This window comes from Prionailurus bengalensis, chromosome B3 (assembly GCF_016509475.1).
Source record: "Prionailurus bengalensis isolate Pbe53 chromosome B3, Fcat_Pben_1.1_paternal_pri, whole genome shotgun sequence".
Taxonomy (NCBI): domain Eukaryota; kingdom Metazoa; phylum Chordata; class Mammalia; order Carnivora; family Felidae; genus Prionailurus; species Prionailurus bengalensis.
Window position 1 is genome coordinate 58,593,242 of NC_057355.1, and position 18,583 is coordinate 58,611,824.

Sequence of the window (18,583 nt, forward strand, 5' to 3'; positions counted from 1 at the left end):
GCGACAGTGCGGCACCAGAGACTGGGGCTTTCCTGTGAGTGCCCCTCGGGCAGAGCCGGGCGCGCGGGGCTCCGCAGCCGAGACTGGGGCTACGGGCGGGAGGCGGAGGACTGGATGCGGCACGAGCCCCTGCCCCGCCCCTTTGCGGGCGCCGCAGCCCTGCGCCGCGGGCCTGCGTGGGCTCGTGCGGACCCCTCCTTCGCGCTCCTCGCCTGCGGCCGCTGCGGCGCACGCGCGCGGCCTCGCGCAGGGTGGGGAGAGGCGGCGGCCCCCGGCGGCCGGCCCCGAACCTGTCAGACTCGGGAAGCCGGCCTGGAGTTGCGGGCGCGGCAGGCGCGAGGACGGCCCCGCTCCCCGCCCGGCCCCGGGCCGAGCTGCGCGAGTCGGCCCCGCCGAGCCGGCCGGCCGGGGGCGGGGAGATGAGCGGCGGCCCCGCGGCAGCGCCCCAGGTAGATGCGCCGCCCCCTCGCGGAGCCCCGGAGCCTCCGGGCCGGCCTGGCGCCCCCCGCCGCCCCGGGCTTCGGAACTTGTGGGCAGTATTGGGGCGCCTTTAATTTATAGCGTGTTTCGTTTTCCACAGGATGGGGAGGGACGCGCGGCAGTGCCATCGGGAACTGGCTCTCCGGTGAAGTAGGAGCCGCCGGCCGGCCGCCTGCACCGAGCCATTCCGCGCCGCGGCCGCTCAGCCTCTGCCATGGCCGGATCCGGCGCGTGGAAGCGTCTCAAATCTCTGCTACGGAAGGATGATGCGCCGCTGTTTTTAAATGACACCAGCGCCTTTGACTTCTCGGACGAGGTGGGGGACGAGGGGCTTTCTCGGTTTAACAAACTTCGAGTTGTGGTGGCCGATGATGGTTCTGAAATCCCAGAAAGGCCTGTTAACGGGGCGCACCCGGCCCTCCAGGCCGACGATGATTCCTTACTGGACCAGGACTTACCTTTGACCAACAGTCAGCTGAGTCTGAAGGTGGACCCCTGTGACAACTGCAGCAGACAGCGAGAGTTACTGAAGCAGAGAAAGGTGAAAACCAGGTTGACCATTGCTGCCGTTCTTTACTTGCTTTTCATGATTGGAGAACTTGTAGGTGAGTTGTGTGGCCAACTCACTTTCCATTTACCTTGTCCGGAGGGTTGTTGTCAAGCTTTAGCTACACAGGATTTGAGGTTTAAACGTTCTTTTCGGGAAGTTTGTTATTTCTCAGTATACCGATCTGGTGATATGGAAAGGCCACACGGTTCCAAAGTGCAGATCAACCTAAGTACAACATAAACTTTCAGAGATAACTGACATTTTCTTCCAGTTCTCCAAACACCGTGACATCTACTGTAAAGCTAAGGACATGAGCTTCATCGTATATCATTTAACTTCCTCTTTAAAAAAATTTTTTAAAAATAATAATCGCCAGGTTAATTTTTGCAACCTTTAAAAATAGTAAATGACCTAGAATAACTTAGAATCATAAAATTATGAAGGTATGAAGTGACCTTACTGAACACCTGCTTTACTTTCTTTTTCACACTTAAGGAATCTGAGGGCCCAAAAGAGGTGTAAATAAGTTGTGAGGACACTTAGCTGGTTAGTGAAAGAGCCACATCTACAGTCCCGGTCTCTATTTTGTGTGTGTGTGTGTGTGTGTGTGTGTGTGTGTGTGTGTGTGTGTCTGCATTTGACCTCAGGGGTCTCTTCATACTCTTTCCTTTTGTATTTATAGCCAAGAGATTTTCAGAATTAGATACTACTAACCTTTAAAGTGTTTCATTATAGTGAGGATCTGAAAGGAAACAGACGGCTCCCCCAGGGTTTATGAACTTGGTTTTTTCACTTTTTAATTACTCAAGTAATACATTCTCACTATAAAATACATTCTTAGAGATTAATTTCACAGTCACATTAGTGTAATTGCTAACTTCTCTTAGTGACAGTTTACAAAGTGACATAAAAGCAAGGATGTTATTCTGCCATGTTTCTTAACGAGGACCCATGATGAGAATAGAGGTGGCAGTCCAGATTAAGATGCTGGCTGGAGGTTGTATGTGGGAAAATTATATACATTTCCTACTTCATTTTATACCTCCTCCCCAGTCCTCACTTCAGCCATGCTGGCCTTCTTTGTCCCTATGGCTTACAAAGCTCTTTACTGTCCCTAAGGCCTTCAAACTAGCTGATCCCTCTACCTCAGTGGCTCTCAAACTCTTTTGATCTCACTATATAGTAAGAAATACACTTAACACTGTGCCTGGTTGGGCATGCATGCATACATATGTAGGCATGTATGTACACACACACACACACACACACACACACACGTATTATATAGCATATATATGTATAATTAAGACAAAAGTCTTATTTCTTGTGATGCATTCTAATTTTTTTTTCAGTTATCCCCCCAGCCCACTTAATTGATTTCATGTTCCACAAAAGAGATCAGGGCTTGCAGTTTGAAAAACACTGCTTAACCTTGAATGGCTTTTCCCAAATCTTCTCTTGACTGGTGTCTTGACATTCATATCTTACTCCAAAAGATACCTCTGAGAGACCTTTTCTGACTGACTAAAGTAAACATCTCCTCTCTCCTGTTCTGTCCCCAACTTTAAAAGCCCAAAGCATGAGATTATCTTGTTTGTATATTCACTTAATATCTCTTTTCTGCTGAAATGTAAGCTGTGTTCTCAGCACCTAAAACAATGACTGGCACAGAGTTGACACTCAATAAATTTGTGCTGAATTAATTTTTATTGTGTTAGAGAATTATAAATGCTTAAGCTGTAAAGAAATTTTAAAAGGAGTTAAGCTGTACCTGATAAGGCATGGCCTCAGCAGACTAAGATTCAATGACTTGCCCAAATTCACACAGCTAGAAAGTTGAGTCAGTCAGACTTAGTGATTCTTGAAGTTAATATTTAATATTTGAAGTTAAAGTCACATTAATCACAATTTTCCCCCTTAAAATTATTTTACCTAAGTAAAAATTAAGATAAAATTGTTCTGACATACAATTTTTAAAATCTGTTATTTGGTAAATGTGGTTTTGTGAAAGCCACAATAAGTATTTTCTTTCAAATATTTATTTTCAAATAGAAAAATCTTTTGTTAATACAGAAATGCTAATACTTAGGATAAGCATTAACAAATATTCAGAATATTAGAGTTAAATTGTATATAGTAGAGCATTTATTAAAGTGTATCAAAAACACTTAGAAATAACGTATCTTATATAGGAAGTATGGAATAATTTAAAAAATGAGGTAATTTAAAGATCTGAAAGAGAAGACTTGATTTTGAATCTTGGCATTGCACTAATTTGCTCTGAGACTTTAGACAGGTCTATTCTTCTTTCATTCAGCAAGTATTTTTTGAGTACTTAACTCTATGCCAGGCACCGTATTATGTATTGTGGTATGCAATGCAGACAAAACTATTATAATCCCTACTGTTTGAAGTACTTAGTCTAATATAGGGCACAGATATTAAATACATAAATAAATTTAAAATTCATATGGACTTAAGTATTATGAAGAAGAAAAATTAGGTAGTATAAGACATTGTAACCAAGGGGACATAGTTTATGTATGAGCCAGGTATAGTTAAACCAAAAAAAAAGAATGGTAGGAGTTATCCAAGCAAAAGGAGTAGAGGAGTTTTCCAAGTGAAGAGAACAGCATGTACAAAGGTCCTAAAAGCCTCCAATTTTTTAAAAGGACCTAAAAAGAAGGCAAGTTTGGCTCGAATATAGTAAGAAAAAAGGAAAAGAGACAGGAGCGTCAGGTCAGGTTGGTTCTGATAGACCATGTTAAGAGTGCAGTTTGTTTTTTTTTTTAAGTTTATTCAATTTTGAGAGAAAGAGAGAGAGAGAGTGAACAGGGGAGGAGCAGAGAGAGGGAGACAGAATCAGAAGCAGGCTCCAGGCTCTGAGCTGTCAGCACAGAGCCCGATGCGGGGCTCGAACTCACAAGTCGCGAGATCGTGACTGGAGCTGAAGTCAGAAGCTTTACCGACTGAGCCACTCAGGTGCCCCAAGAGTGCAGTTTTTAGTTATAAGTACAACGAAAAGCCAGTGGAACCTTTTAAATGGAGGATGACATGATGGGATTTATCTTTTTAAAATACTATTGTGGCTCTTATGTGGAGATGGATTGGAGAGTGCAAGAATGGAAGCAAGTAAACTATTGCAGGGGTCCAGACAAGAAATGATTATGGCTTGGATTAGTGTGGATGGAGAAAAATGAACTGGTTGAGAATCATTCTAGAGGTAACATTAACAAAACTTACTAATGGTTTAGATATGGGGATTAATGGGAGAGCAGCATCAGGAATGATTCTGAAGTTTCTCATTTAAGCATCTGAGTGTAGGGAAATGTATGTCATTTATGAAGCACGGAGGAAATACAGAGCAGGATATAGGCATCGGCTCAAGGGTTGTTTCAGACATTTTAATTATCAATTGTATGTAAAATAGCCAAGTAAAGATGCCTAGTGAACTGTTACATATGAGTCAGTAGTCCAGAAGAGAGGTCAAGTTAAGAGATACAGTGTGTAATGCCATCAGAATGTGAAAAACCACCTAGGAAACCCAGGTTTTGGGGAACTCCAACTTTGGAAGTCAGGCAGAAGACAAACAGGTATTCCAGAATCTCAGAAAATAGAGTATTTCCAAGTGGAAGTAAGTTGAAGCTGCTGAAAGGTCTAATAAGATGAGAACTAAAATATCCTTTGGATTTAGTAATGGTTATTGATTAACAACTGCATTTTTATTGGGAGTGAAAAAGCTTGAATGAATGAATGCAAACAGACTTCCAGATAAAGATAGCAAATGAACTCTTGTATCTAAATGTACTTTCTCCTGAAGCCTCTCTTAAACTATAATAAAGGGAATTTTAAATACACACACACACACAAAACCGTATATCCATCCATATGTGTATGTGTATGTATATCCACAAAGATTGGGAAAACTAGAGACAAGATAAATTTGGGAAACTAGAGATGGATGAAAGAAGTAACTGACTTAATAGACCCTAGGAAGCCAGCTCCTAAGCAAGCAGTTGGGGACAGCCAAGAAGCAACCTAATTCATCAGAAATACCTAGAGAATTTATTTGTAAGTTTATTTATTTATGTATATAGAGAGAGCACGAGTTGAGGAGAGGCAGAGAGAGAAAGAGAGACAGAATTCCAAGCAGGCTCTACACGGACAGCGTGGAACCTGATGCAGGGCCCGTAAGATCATGATCTGAACTGAAATCAAGAATTGGACGCCTAACCAACTGAGCCACCCAGGTGCCCCACACCTAGAGAATTTATTAAATAAAACACAAATTGCTGGGGGAGAGTTTCTAATTTCGTAGGTCTGGGATAGGGCCTGAGAATTTGCTTTTCTAACAAGTTCCCAGGGGATGCTGATACTGCTGATCTAGGGACCATACTGAGAACTAACTACTGCACTTCAGAAGCCTCAGTAGGCCCAGAATTGTTTGCACCAGATACCCCTAGGAGTGTGGGTAAAGAGGAAGACTAAGGAAGCTAGTTAAACCCTGTTTAAGAGCCAGTCGGATATAATAATATAATTCCTATCCAGAGAAATAGATTATTTATCAACAAGAATAGGCTAGGGCAGCTAGGTGGCTCTGTTGGTTGAGCGTCTGACTTCTGATCAGGTTACAATCTCACAATCATGTGTTTGAGCCCCACATCAGGCTCTTCTGCTGTCAGCACAGAGCCCACTTGCGATCCTAACTACCCCCCTCTCCCTACCCCTACCCCACTTTCGCTGTCTCTCAAAACAAACTTAAAAAAAAAAGATTAGAAAAAAGAATGAGCTGTTGTAAAAAAGAAAATCAGGGTAAAGAGCTTTTCAACAATAAAAACAAAATTTTAAACTTCATAAAAGAAGAGAAGATGAATTAAGGTAATCTCTTAGAGAGTAGAGCAAAAAGATAAGAGAAAAAACATAAGAAAATTAGTGTGTCAATCCAAACTCCAAGTAATAGGAGTTTGAGGAATAGAGAAAGCAGAAGAAAAGAAATTACCAACAATATAGTTTAAGAAATTTCTCCAGAACTGAAGGGTGTACATTTCCAGATTAAAACAGTCAACAAAAACCCAGCAAGTTGGGTGAAAATAAACCCACACCAAGGCGTATCTTTGTGAAATTTCAGAATACAGGGAACACTTTGTTATCTGTTGCCTCAGGCAGCTGCAGTGTTGAACAATTCCCTGTGATTGTTTTTGACAAACCTTCCTTAGGGTTTGCATAGGGCAGATCCCCAAGTCAAGTCCAGTGAAAACAGCCTTGCTAGTATGGCCTTCCAGGGAACTACCAGACAGATCCAATAATGCTAGTTCTTTGGGATTGGGCTTTTTAGGAGCTCTAACCCCATTTGATACCTTGCAGTGGCTGCCAGACTGATATTTTCACTGTGCTTGTTGGTTTTCAGGGCTACCACAGAACTGGAGAGAGGGAGATGGGTCCAAGGCAAATTAGAATGCCACAGAGCTCACTGTTCTTATAAAGATTCAGTCATTTTCCTTGAATTAATACTTCCTGTGTCAGCCTTTGGTTAATTTCCAGGGTTCTGAAAAAGCTGATTTGGACCATTTTTGCACATATTCTCCCAGCTTTTGTGGAGATTATTTTCAGAGATCCTTAGTTTGCTAGTTTTGCTGATCATTATCAACACGTGGCTCTTTAAATATGTTAACTAAAATTAAATAAATTCAACTCCTCAGTTGCACTAGCCATATTTCAAATGCTCAAAAGTTACATGTGACTAGTGTCTACTCTACTGGACAGCATACATAGAATATTTTCATCATCTCAGAAAGTTAATGGACAATACAACTTTGAGGTATTATTTTTATTTTATAAAGAAACTGAGGCTCAAAAGTATTAACTAACTGGCTGAGAGTTTCAGAGAGTCTAAAATCTCATATTATTAACTACCAAGTTATACTTTCTCTTAGTGATTTTAGCTTTCTAATGTCAAGGGAATACATAAAAACTGGTATTTGTATAGAGCACACTGAAGTAAATGGATGTGATTTCAAGATCGCCAGCTTGTGTCCTGCTGCTCTTGGCTGTGCACACTCATCCCAGAAAGAGAGGGAACGGTGGCTCAGCACACTTATGTGTCATAATACCCTGACCATGAAGTTCATTGTAACAGTGATTCTCAGAGGTACCAAGACTAGAAGCGTCGATGTCACCTTGGGAACATGTTAAAAATAGAGATTCTCAAGCCTCATCCAGCTCTATTGAATTAGAAGTTCTGGGAGTGGGGCAAGCAATCTGCAGTTTAACAAATCTTCCAGGTGATTCTGATACACAAAAGTTTGAATGCTTGGCAGAAAAAAGCTTATTTAATGAATGGTGCTAGGAAAATTGATTCACCATAATAGAACAACATACATATATGTATACACACACATACACATCTATGAAATGAATTTTACATGCTACATATACATATAATGGCTGGAAAATCAGTGTTAAAAATTGTACTCTAGGGGCGCCTGGGTGGCGCAGTCGGTTAAGCGTCCGACTTCAGCCAGGTCACGATCTCGCGGTCTGTGAGTTCGAGCCCCGCGTCGGGCTCTGGGCTGATGGCTCAGAGCCTGGAGCCTGTTTCCGATTCTGTGTCTCCCTCTCTCTCTGCCCCTCCCCCGTTCATGCTCTGTCTCTCTCTGTCCCAAAAATAAATAAACGTTGAAAAAAAAATTTAAAAAAAAAAAAAAAATTGTACTCTAAATACCATGTTTAATCCTTCTGAAACATTGCTGTCTATAACCAAGGGAATCAGTTAAGGTACTAATTAGTTAATGTACTCATGTACATTAAAAAAATGTCTTCCATTTAATTTTGTGTTCAAACCCTCACAACAAGTGAGTATCTACCTTTACCTTTTTTGTAATATTTACATATTGTGGTTATTAATTTCAGTGTCTAATAGGATTAGTAGTTTGAGTAAAAGCTGCAGTGCTAAACCACAAAAATTTCTGTGTGTTAGCCTCCAATTTAGTGGTACTTAATTTTTTAAGGTCATTGACTCCTCAGAGAATCTGTTCTTAGAAATGAAAATTTTCTTTTTTTTAATTGTTTTTAATGTTTATTTATTTTTGAGAGAGCGAGCAAGCAGGAAAGGGGCAAAGAGAGAAGGAGAAACGGAATCCAAAGCAGGCCCCAGGTTCTGAGCTGTCAGCAGAGTCGGATGGGGGGCTGGAACTCATAACTGTGAGATCATGACCTGAGCTGAACTCGGACTTAACCAACTGAGCCATCCAGGCGCCCCATGAAAGGGATGTTTTCATCACAAAAATATATACATATTTAGTGTTCTGTATAAAATTTCAGAATACCTTGATTTAATTGTGATTGGATAAATATTTAATTGAAAGTTGATGTTTTGTAGGATGTTACATATTTTTGGTTTGATTGCTTATGTTTATTATTTTAACTAACGTATTCCTTCTTCTCTCTCACCCTTACTCCAAGGTGGATACATTGCAAATAGCCTAGCAATCATGACAGATGCACTTCATATGTTAACTGACCTAAGTGCTATCATACTGACCCTGCTTGCTTTGTGGCTGTCCTCAAAATCTCCAACCAAAAGATTCACCTTTGGATTTCATCGCTTAGGTAGGTAATTGGAGTTTCTTTTGGTTTATCAAGTTTTATAGTAAAACCACAATGAACTATAACTAACCTTTGATTAACTGAAATCTTTCTGGTGATAACCTATTTGAAAAAAACAAATGACAACAGATGAACAAGATTTATTCAGATACATATATTCCAGGGTACATTCAGCCTAGTCAGCTAAACTGCTTACACATGTAAAATTATATGGTAATCATTAATCTTTAAGTGTTGTTCCCTATTTCCTGAAGATGTTATCAGAAAAAAAGTTTACCTTCATTTTATTCAACCAGGCAAAACTACATGGGTTTGTTAATGTGTATTAACTTTTTTCTTTCACTTCAGGTGTTCCAACCAAAGCTACTGTAGCCCAGATCTTAAGCAGTACTGTCATAGGTATAACATATACTGTGTGGCTGACCTTCACTGCTGCCACTGTATCAATATAATTCTGTAAGTGCTGACAAAGATTCTTTGCTTGACCAAAGTTTAGTCAGTCTCCTGAACCTTCTCCCAAGCCCATCTGTGCACTTCCTTATAAAATCTTATTTTAGCAAAAACCCTTCTAAGCCAATTTAACAGCACCCCCACTCTTAATGTCTGATGGATTATCCCCTAGGCGATGTCTCATTGCACTGGCTTGTGTCTAGCGAGAATTCTGTTATGTCCGTTTAGCCAGAGTCCCCATACTCCTGATGTTTCCCCTTAGAAATTTTCCATCCACTGACTCCCACCTTGCTCCATGGCTGTAAATTCCCCCTTGCTTATTCAGTATTCAGCGTTGAGCCCAATCTCTTCCCCCACTGCAGAGTTCTGTTACAGTGGTCATGTAACCTATCTTGGTAGCTTCCTATCCCTGAATAAAGTCTTCTTTACCATGTGTTGACAAGTGTCATTAAAATTTTTTTCTTTCACTGTACACATATTTTTATTTTACTATTTTGAGCAAATAAGAATTGAGAGTTAAAATCATACATTGTTATCCATACAACTCTTTCCTGTGTTACTGTGTTTTTAGATTTTTTACTTATTTTTAAAATATGTATAAGGCAGTCACTTGAACTAATATGTGAAATGCCATATATCCAGATGTCATTTGCTTAGAACCCAAAAATTGACATTTAGGTGGCTTCAGCAAAACCTATCTTAAAGAACCAGAATTAACAACTTGTAGTTTAATTTTGTAGAGACACTGACACTCTAATATATCAGTATATCTGCTGTCACTGACACTGCTAATATATCAATCAGTTCTTCCCCTTCTTGGTTACTTTTTAGCGTAATCTTAACTAAGCTCTAGGTCTTCTAAAATTTAGTCCCTGGGCCTTCTGTGTAAAACTTGACATTGTGCCTTAAAGGCTATATATTTCAAGGAGCTATCCTGATTATCAGATTGGGAAATTATTTGGCATCCCTTCCCCTTAGCTGCTCGCTGTACAGGAGAGCTGATGCCCTGAGTGAGGTGTTTCTGTTGTTTGTTAAGCCATGCATAGCGTACACTGGGATGTGTTCCTAAAACACACCCCACTGTTTACCAACATACTATACGCTCATTTGTTACCTGATTGCCTTGGGCCTTTTAAACAACTTTAAGATTATTTTCAAACTTTAATTTCTTGTGATTTAAACGCCTTCAATTTAAGATCTGACACTCAAACACAGCATCATGGAATGGGGGTTTTTACCTTCCACTACTATTTGGAAGAGTGCATTTCATTTTGTCCTGTGGCTCTTAACCTTTTAGGTTATAGAGCATTTGGAATGCTAATGAAAATGGTGGAGTTCTCCCCCAGAAACATGCAATAACAGAATATAGAAAGTCCCACATATAATAAGAACCCATAATCATGAAAATTCTGTTAGATATCAAAGTAGTACTTAGTGTTTCTCTAGGTAGTCACTTTGTTTCATCATAGATAACAAGCACTATGAAAACATGAGAGAAAACAGAACTCGCTGTTCTATTTATCTCTGCAAGTTTCTGTGGAGAGTTGAATCTTCCTTTTTCCTTAAAAGTACAAAGTTCACACTTGTGGCCTAGATATCAGCATTTGACTCCTGTCTCTCCTGAGAGTTCCTTGAAATAAAAACAACAAAGAGAAGCAAGGGATTGGGTCACCAATAAGCAAGAAATTTCTGGAAGTTGGAAGATAGATGGGAGTGGGTTGGAGGAAGAAACAGGGAAGCTGTAGCCTAGAGTACACTGAGCCAGGACCTGGATCAGCCCAGCAGATCTCCAAAGAAGAGCCAGGGACAGAGATGAGTAGGAGGGAGAACTGGGGCTGAAAATAAGCACAATTAATTGAATGGCTATAAATGGGAAACTGTTGCACAACCTTGTGCCTATACTAAAAGCCACTGACTTGGGCACTTTAAATTGTTGAAATGGTGAATTTTGTCTGAAGTTTTTAAAAGTCATCTAAAAAAAAAAGAGTTGTTAAAATCTAGGTAGATGAGTATTTCCCAAAGGTACAGAGGAACTCAAATCTTCACTAGAAGGGCCTTTTGGGATCTTCATTTTCTTCTTTGCATTCCAAAATTTTATGAGGCTATATCTAGATATAGAACTTACTTCACTTATTCTGCTCTTTGGGGGAGGACTAAAAAGACAAGGATATGTAGAATTGAATAAGGCTGTAAAACAAAGCAGTGGCTGTCCTGTGTTCCACAAAATATATTGCTTCATGAGTAATCTCTTCACGTTCTGTAGGAGAACGTATGTTTATATTGGACACTTTTAAGTAGTGTGCCTCCTGTGTCTTAGGGATTCAGGTCCTAAAAAAACGCTGCAGAAGGAATCCCCTTCTGGTGTGTTAACTGTCGTTGAATTTTGTTTTGATGCAGGGTAGGGGGAGGGGGTAAGACAGGAGTTGGTTTTTTTCTTTGTTGATCTGTCTTGTAAATATGTAAAGTTTATGTGTTGCAAGAATAAACAATTAATTTCTAATACAAAGGATTTCCTCAGAGAAACCTTGTTTTCATTCTGTCCCCTCCATCCCTTCCTCTAATCCCACTCCTTATTAGTAATGATTTTTTTTTTAATTTTTTTTTTAACGTTTATTTATTTTTGAGACAGGGAGAGACAGACCATGAACGGGGGAGAGGCAGAGAGAGGGGGAGACACAGAGTCCGAAGCAGGCTCCAGGCTCTGAGCCATCAGCCCAGAGCCCGACGCGGGGCTCGAACTAACAGACCGTGAGATGGTGACCTGAGCTGAAGTTGGACGCTTAACCGACTGAGCCACCCAGGCGCCCCATTAATGATTTTAAATTTGTTTCTGACCTATCCTTCCAGCATTTCCTTTTGAAAGTACAAGAGAATATATACATATACCTCACCACCCTACTTTATGTGTTTTTCATACATGTTCATATTCCGTTACCTGTCACCCTTTCTTATGCAAAAGGCAGCATACTGTGTACCCTGTTCTAGACCTAGAGGTGGGTGCCTGTGAACGACAGTCAGATATTAGTAGTACCATTCCTTAAATATATTTCCTTTTTGTTTGCTCATCACACTTTATGTATGCCTAGTAGCATTTATCACACTTTTAGCTGTTTTTTATGAAACCATATCTCCTAGACCATGAATGAAGTAGGAATGGAAATGTAATATTAAACTCTGTAAGTGCAGTGTAAGAGATTATTAATTGTTGCATAGTCAGGCTGAGTAAATAAGGACATGAAAACTGTGAAACAGATTATTTAGTATAGCTCATGAACCTCAAATCATTGTGTTTGGGGTGCATTAAGCCAGTTTCCAAACTAGGAATAGGGATATTTTTGAAATTTGGGGACTAATATATTTGGGACTTGAAAACATTTATCTGTAATTCTGAAACTGTGGTGATGTTCACAAACTACACTATAAAAATTTATATGATCCATAACATAACTGAGTACTGACTTCTAGATCCCTTTGACGTAGTAAGAAATTAGTCAAAAGATGGGGCGCCTGGGTGGCGCAGTCGGTTAAGCGTCCGACTTCAGCCAGGTCACGATCTCGCAGTCCGTGAGTTCGAGCCCCGCGTCAGGCTCTGGGCTGATGGCTCCGAGCCTGGAGCCTGTTTCCGATTCTGTGTCTCCCTCTCTCTCTGCCCCTCCCCTGTTCATGCTCTGTCTCTCTCTGTCCCAAAAATAAATAAACGTTGAAAAAAAATTAAAAAAAAAAAAAAAAGAAATTAGTCAAAAGAGTGTTTCTTCTTGGTGTCAGTCAGGGGCAGCCCTATTTGTTTTTTACCACTTTTAGAGTTTTGTGAATAAATTGTCTTTGGTTCAGATCAGAGATCTGCAGTTTTACTAGCTATTAAGACCTTTTGGGGAGTGATTTAATCTAAGTACAAATTTTTGTGTTTGGTTTTTTTTTTTTTTCTGTAAAATAGGAATGATAATACTTCCACTGCAGAATTGTAAAAAATACATTAAGGTGGTAAGGTATAAGTACCTACCTAACCTGCTACCTGGCACAGAGTAAATTCCCAATAAAAGTTAGTTCCAATCTTCTTTTCCTTCCCTCTTCTCCCTGCCCACACTTACCCACACTTTTCATATCTTTGAAGATGGTCCACGCCCCCAAATTGCCTGCCTTCCCTCCCTGCTAATTGGAATTCTTCTCTTTGTGTAACTGTCTAAGCTAGGTAGGAGAAAAGAAAGGTGATTCATCCTGATGATTAAGCAACAGTTTAAAAATTTTTAAATCTTTTATTTATTTTTGAGAGAGAGAGAGTGTGAGTGGGGGAGGAAGAGAGAGAGAGAGAGAGGAACACAGAATCCAAATCAGGCTCAAGGCTCGAACTGTCAGCACAGAGCCTGACATGGGGCTCGAACCCATGAACCATGAGATCATGACCTGAGCGAACTTGGATGCTTAACCAACTGAGCCACCCAGGTGCCCCTAAACAACAGTTTTTAAAGATGCAGTATTTAACTCAGGTCTTTTGTAGCACTTTTGGCAATATAAAATTTATTTTAGCAAAAATCATTTAGTGAAGGTGAGAGAAAAGTGGTTTTAGTTTGAGGAGAAAAGCAAGTGGCCGTCCCAGGAGTCAGTTCCATTCTGGTGATACATTCCTTTCCTTCATGTGAACTCAGAGATTGTGTAAAATCATTCAGGTTTTTCTGTTTTTCTTTTTTTTTCTTTTATTACATTACAGTGGCAATTCTTTTGTGGGAAAAGGGAGAGTTGGCTAGGAACCATTATATGAGCTATTTTTAAATGCTTGGATTTATTTGACTGTGGGTACGTCCTCTTTTTCTGGAAGTTAAAAACCTTAGAACTTAATGAAACATACTATAGGAGAAATCCCACAAATCCTTAGGAGGAATAGCACTATCTGCCAGACAAGGGGAAATGCTGTTCTAAAGAAAACTGTGAAAACCCTTGCTTGCTTTCTACTTTTATCCTTCTCTATGGATTATGAGCATAATTGACTCTTATTTATGGCTTTTCTGTCACTTCTTGGGCTGAAGAAGCTGCATGGCTTAGATAAAGATAGAGATAATATGAAAGGACTATAGTAAGCAGAGTTGTCTGTATTCGAAATAAAAAAAGCAAGATTTACATTTTGGCAATGCGAATCATCAGCCTAGGTTAATGGCAAAGTGACAGTGTAGGAGTGTAGCAGTGTGTGGTTCCACTCAGCAAAGACCTTGGCAGATCTGGCTAGATGATGGTTGTCCTAAGGTAGGTATATAGTTGTAATGTTAATTCTGTGTAGTTTGTTATTTTATTCCCTGATGCTAAAGGAGCAGAAAGTTGTCAGCTAAAAAATCTCTTCCCCCATACATGCAGCAAAAAAAAATCATCTCTTCTCCTTAGTGATTCATTTTAACAGCTTCCTCCCACCCCTGACAAGAATTATGCCTATTAATTATTCACATCTTAGAATTAATTCATATCACCTGAACATCTGGAAAAGAATAGGTGTGTCCTAGAATGGGAGTTTTTACTAAGGCTGAAGGAAGCCATGAGTGAGGTGGTCAATGTTGGACAGCCAAACGTCACTTTGACAGTGCTGGGTACCTTGGGTGTGGGGTAGAGGGAGTGGTGAGAAGGCAGGAAATAGAAGAGAATTGAGAATAGCAGTTGAAAGGATCCAAAGATGAACTTCGCAGTTTAGCTTGGTGTTCTGGTGGCAACAGTGGGCCACTGAAAAATGCCTTAGCCTGAATGCAGTAGGGCTGTCTGTGATTAAGTTGAAATTCAAATACACGTTTGGAAATTTTAGCCAAATCCAGCACAGCCTACTGATTTTCCTTCTGTTTCCTTCCTATCTTTTGTTGGAAGAAGGTAGTAGCATAAAAGGAAATACAAGAGACAATGTGTCTCCATTCTCCTTCCCTGTTCGTTTTTATAAACCTCTGAAACCTGTCTTTAGATGTTTGCTATAATTTTTTGAGGCAATAGAAAGACAAACATTATATAATTTGAAGGAAATCTATTCATTATTGGCATCATAGCATTAGAAAAGTTAGCAGTTATGATAGGCCAGTACATCTGGCCACACTCATAGAAAACAAAGTATGCTTGGGTTGAGTTTGGTTTACATAGTTGAAGCAGATTGTTAATCATTCACTGAATCGATGCTCAACAGGTTAATTGAATGAATAGTAGTATACCTTGGGGAGACCAGCAGTAAATATATACACAAATACAACATAATTATAAATTATGTTAAATGCTATGAAGTAGGGGCACCTGGGTGGCTCAATTGATTAAATGTCCGACTTCAGCTCTGGTCATGATCTCACAGCTTGTGGGTTCGAGCCCCATGTCGGGTTCTGTGCTGACACCTCAGAGCCTGGAACCTGTTTCAGATTGTGTGGGTGTCTCTCTCTCCCTGCCCCTCCCCTGCTCGTGCTGTGTCTGTCTCTCTCAAAAATGAATAAACATTAAAAAAAAATTTAAATGCTATGGAGCAAATGAATATGGTACTATGGTGGAGAATAACCAGAGGACAGAGAAGGAAGGACTCAGTGTTTTTCATATGAACCTTGAAAACCTCTAGTTTTGGCAATTTATAGATGTGTTAAAATATGCATTTTTCACACTTTATAGTGCTGTCAAAACTTGATAATCATCTGTGTTTTCTCCCATTTGATTTTTTTTTCTTACCATTTATTAGCCATTCAAACCAAAACTGTTTATTCTCTGTGTGTGAAATTCAGGGTATATTTTAAAAGACCTAAGTGATGTAATAATAACATGTATTCACTCACCTTCCTCTTCCAGTGCTACATTTCAGTCAGGTGGAGTGAGTTAATTATTTGTGTGTAAAGTAGCAAAATATGTTAGAACTACTATAATAATAGGTTTTCTAGAATTTCCATAAAAATCTTTCAAGAGTTTTTAATTTATGATACATTTCCATTTAGTCAAGTTTACCTAAAGTTACCGGGGTAGTAACTTTCACAGAAATCTGGGTTTTTGTTTTTGTTTATTTTTATTAAAAAAAATTTTTTTAATGTTTATTTATTTCTGAGAGAGACAGAGAGAGACAGCATGAGCAGGGGAGGGGCAGAGAGAGGGAGGGAGACACAGAATCCGAAGCAGGCTCCAGGCTCTCAGCTGTCAGCACAGAGCTCGACGTGGGGCTTGAACTCACGAACCATGAGATCATGACCTGAGCTAAAGTCGGAGGCTTAACCTGAGCCACCCAGGTGCCCCAGAAATCTGGGGTTTCAATTGTGAAAGTTCCTGGGTCTCCCTTCAAAGATGAAAAATCCGTATGTTATGTACTCTTTTTTTGTTGAAAACCTTTATTGTATGTTATGTGACCAGAGACTAACCCAGAGCAAGAATGAGAGGAGTAGAGCAAGTCATAATGTGGTTGTTGATGGAAAGCTTCCCTCTCTCTTAATTGTTGGGGGGCAAAAATCTTGCCTATGTTTATCTGCATTCCATCATGTTAAAGATACTATGGGGAAAAAAATCTTAAACGCTCATTCCTCCCATTCTTGATATTTCACCAAAATCTCATTTATTCATAGTGAAAGAGCTTTTATCAAAAGAAATGATCATAGTAGTACTATTAGGATTTTTAGCTATATACTATCATCTGTGCCTTATACTTCTCAGTTATAAATCTCAGCCCTAAAAATCTATTTCAGGTTTTCTTTTTCTCCTTTTGCAGTTATCGGTATCCTGTCTAGAAGACATTTTGACAGGTGATTAGAATAAAAAATAACAGATGAGGGGCGCCTGGGTGGCTCAGTCGGTTAAGCGTCCGACTTCTGCTCAGGTCATGATCTCACAGCTTGTAGGTTCGAGCCCCGCGTTGGGCTCTGTGCTGACAGGTCGGAGCCTGGAGTCTGCTTCGGATTCTGTCTCCCTCTCTCTCTGACCCTCCCCGTTCATGCTCTGTCTCTGTCTCAAAACTAAATAAACATTAAAAAATAATTAAAAATGACAGATGGATGTCTTTGCTTTTCACCAAGGGAACTAGACATGAGGCCATTCCTTACTGATTACTGGAAAAGAGATATTGATACCAGGATCCTAATATGTTATTTTGGAAAGTTCTAGGAATCAGCTGGATTCCATTACTCTTAACTGTGGGCAAGCATTGGGATCCCTTTTATGCTGCTCACATGGGTGAAAACTGGTATGGAGAACTGCGTGTTCCGTGGCAGGAACCCTAGTGGGCCTTCTAAGTATGGGAATCCTCCCTACCAAAAATCTGGTCATGCTTTAGTTTGACTTTCACTTCATTTATTTATTTATTTTTCAATGTTTATTTTTGAGAGTGGGGGGAGAGGCAGAGAGAGAGAGAGAGGGAGGGAGGGAGACACAGAATCCGAAGCAGTCTCCAGGCTCTGAGCTGTCAACCCATACACCAAAGCAGGGCTCGAACTCACAAACTGTGAGATCATGACCTGGGCCGAAGTGGATGTTTGACTGAGCCACCCAGGCGCCCCTCACTTTATTTTTTTTTTAAGTTTATTTATTTATTTTGAGAGAAAGTGCAAGTGTGAGCAGGGGAGGGGCAGAGAGGAGGGAGAGAGAACCCCAAGCAGGTTCTGTGCTGTCAGTGCAGAGCCAGAGGGACATGGGGCTCAGTCTCACCAACCATGAGATCATGACCTGAGCTGAAATCAGGAGTTGGATGCGCAACTGAATGAGCTACTCAGGTGCCTCCATTTTACTTTATTTTCAATGTGTTTTTGCCTTATCTGAAAGTTCACAGTAAGGTAATTTTAAGTGTTTAGGAAAATTATCACTGGGAGGTGGGGTTGCCAGATTTAGCATCTGTTATGTGCATACACACATTCTTTCAAGACACCCAGTATGTCTGAAAAATTGCATGGGACATACTTATACTAAAAAATTATTTGTTGTTTATTTGAAATGCAAATTTAACTAAACATTCAGTGTTTTTTATCTGGCATACCTACTAGTGTAACTGTATCATTTACCATCCAAACCAGGACACTTTTGAGAGTAAAGTGGAGCACTTTTAATAATTTTGCCAGGACAACAGACATATTGGGACTATCCCAAGAAAACTATAAAGTATTGTCAGCCTAATTATAAGAGGTTCTGAAAGGATTTTTGATTACTGGTTTTAGATTTTCATAAGCAATCACATCTTTATGTCATTAACTTGTATTACTATGAATCTTTATAAATGTAAAGTGTATTGCTTTATAATTTTATATTAAGAAATATGACTAAGGCATCTTGACACATGATTGAAGTTCTCTTTTTTGGGAAGGTGTTGGGGGAAGAGTTTGAGAAGAATTGGTTTTATTTATTGAGTGAGTGAATGAGTGAGTGGGAGCAGGGGAGGAAGAGAGAGAGAGAGAGAGAGAGAGAGAGAGAAAGAATCCCAAACAGGCCCTGAGCTGTCAGCACAGAACCAGATATGGGGCTCAGACTCACAAAACTGCGAGATCATGACCTGAACCAAAATCAAGAATTGGATGCTTAACTGACTTAGCCATCTTA

General features: G+C 40.1%; 1 protein-coding gene across 5 annotated transcripts in view; it reads left to right on the forward strand.

The window, feature by feature from the left end:
* Positions 1 to 254: 254 nt before the first annotated feature.
* The window catches only part of SLC30A4 (solute carrier family 30 member 4), a 30,662-nt gene continuing 12,333 nt past the window's right edge, over positions 255 to 18,583 (forward strand). For 2 of the 5 annotated variants that reach the window (XR_006293309.1, XM_043555507.1), the window contains exons 1-3: positions 271 to 449; positions 581 to 1,085; positions 8,492 to 8,638. Coding sequence is in view for 4 of the 5 variants with exons in the window: in XM_043555507.1 (XP_043411442.1) it covers positions 695 to 1,085; positions 8,492 to 8,638 (538 nt within the window). In the remaining variant the exon portion in view is untranslated. Of the gene's footprint in view, positions 1,086 to 8,491; positions 8,639 to 8,983; positions 9,519 to 18,583 lie in introns of those variants that run through there. The other 3 variants (XM_043555510.1, XM_043555509.1, XM_043555508.1) reach the window with 3 other exon arrangements.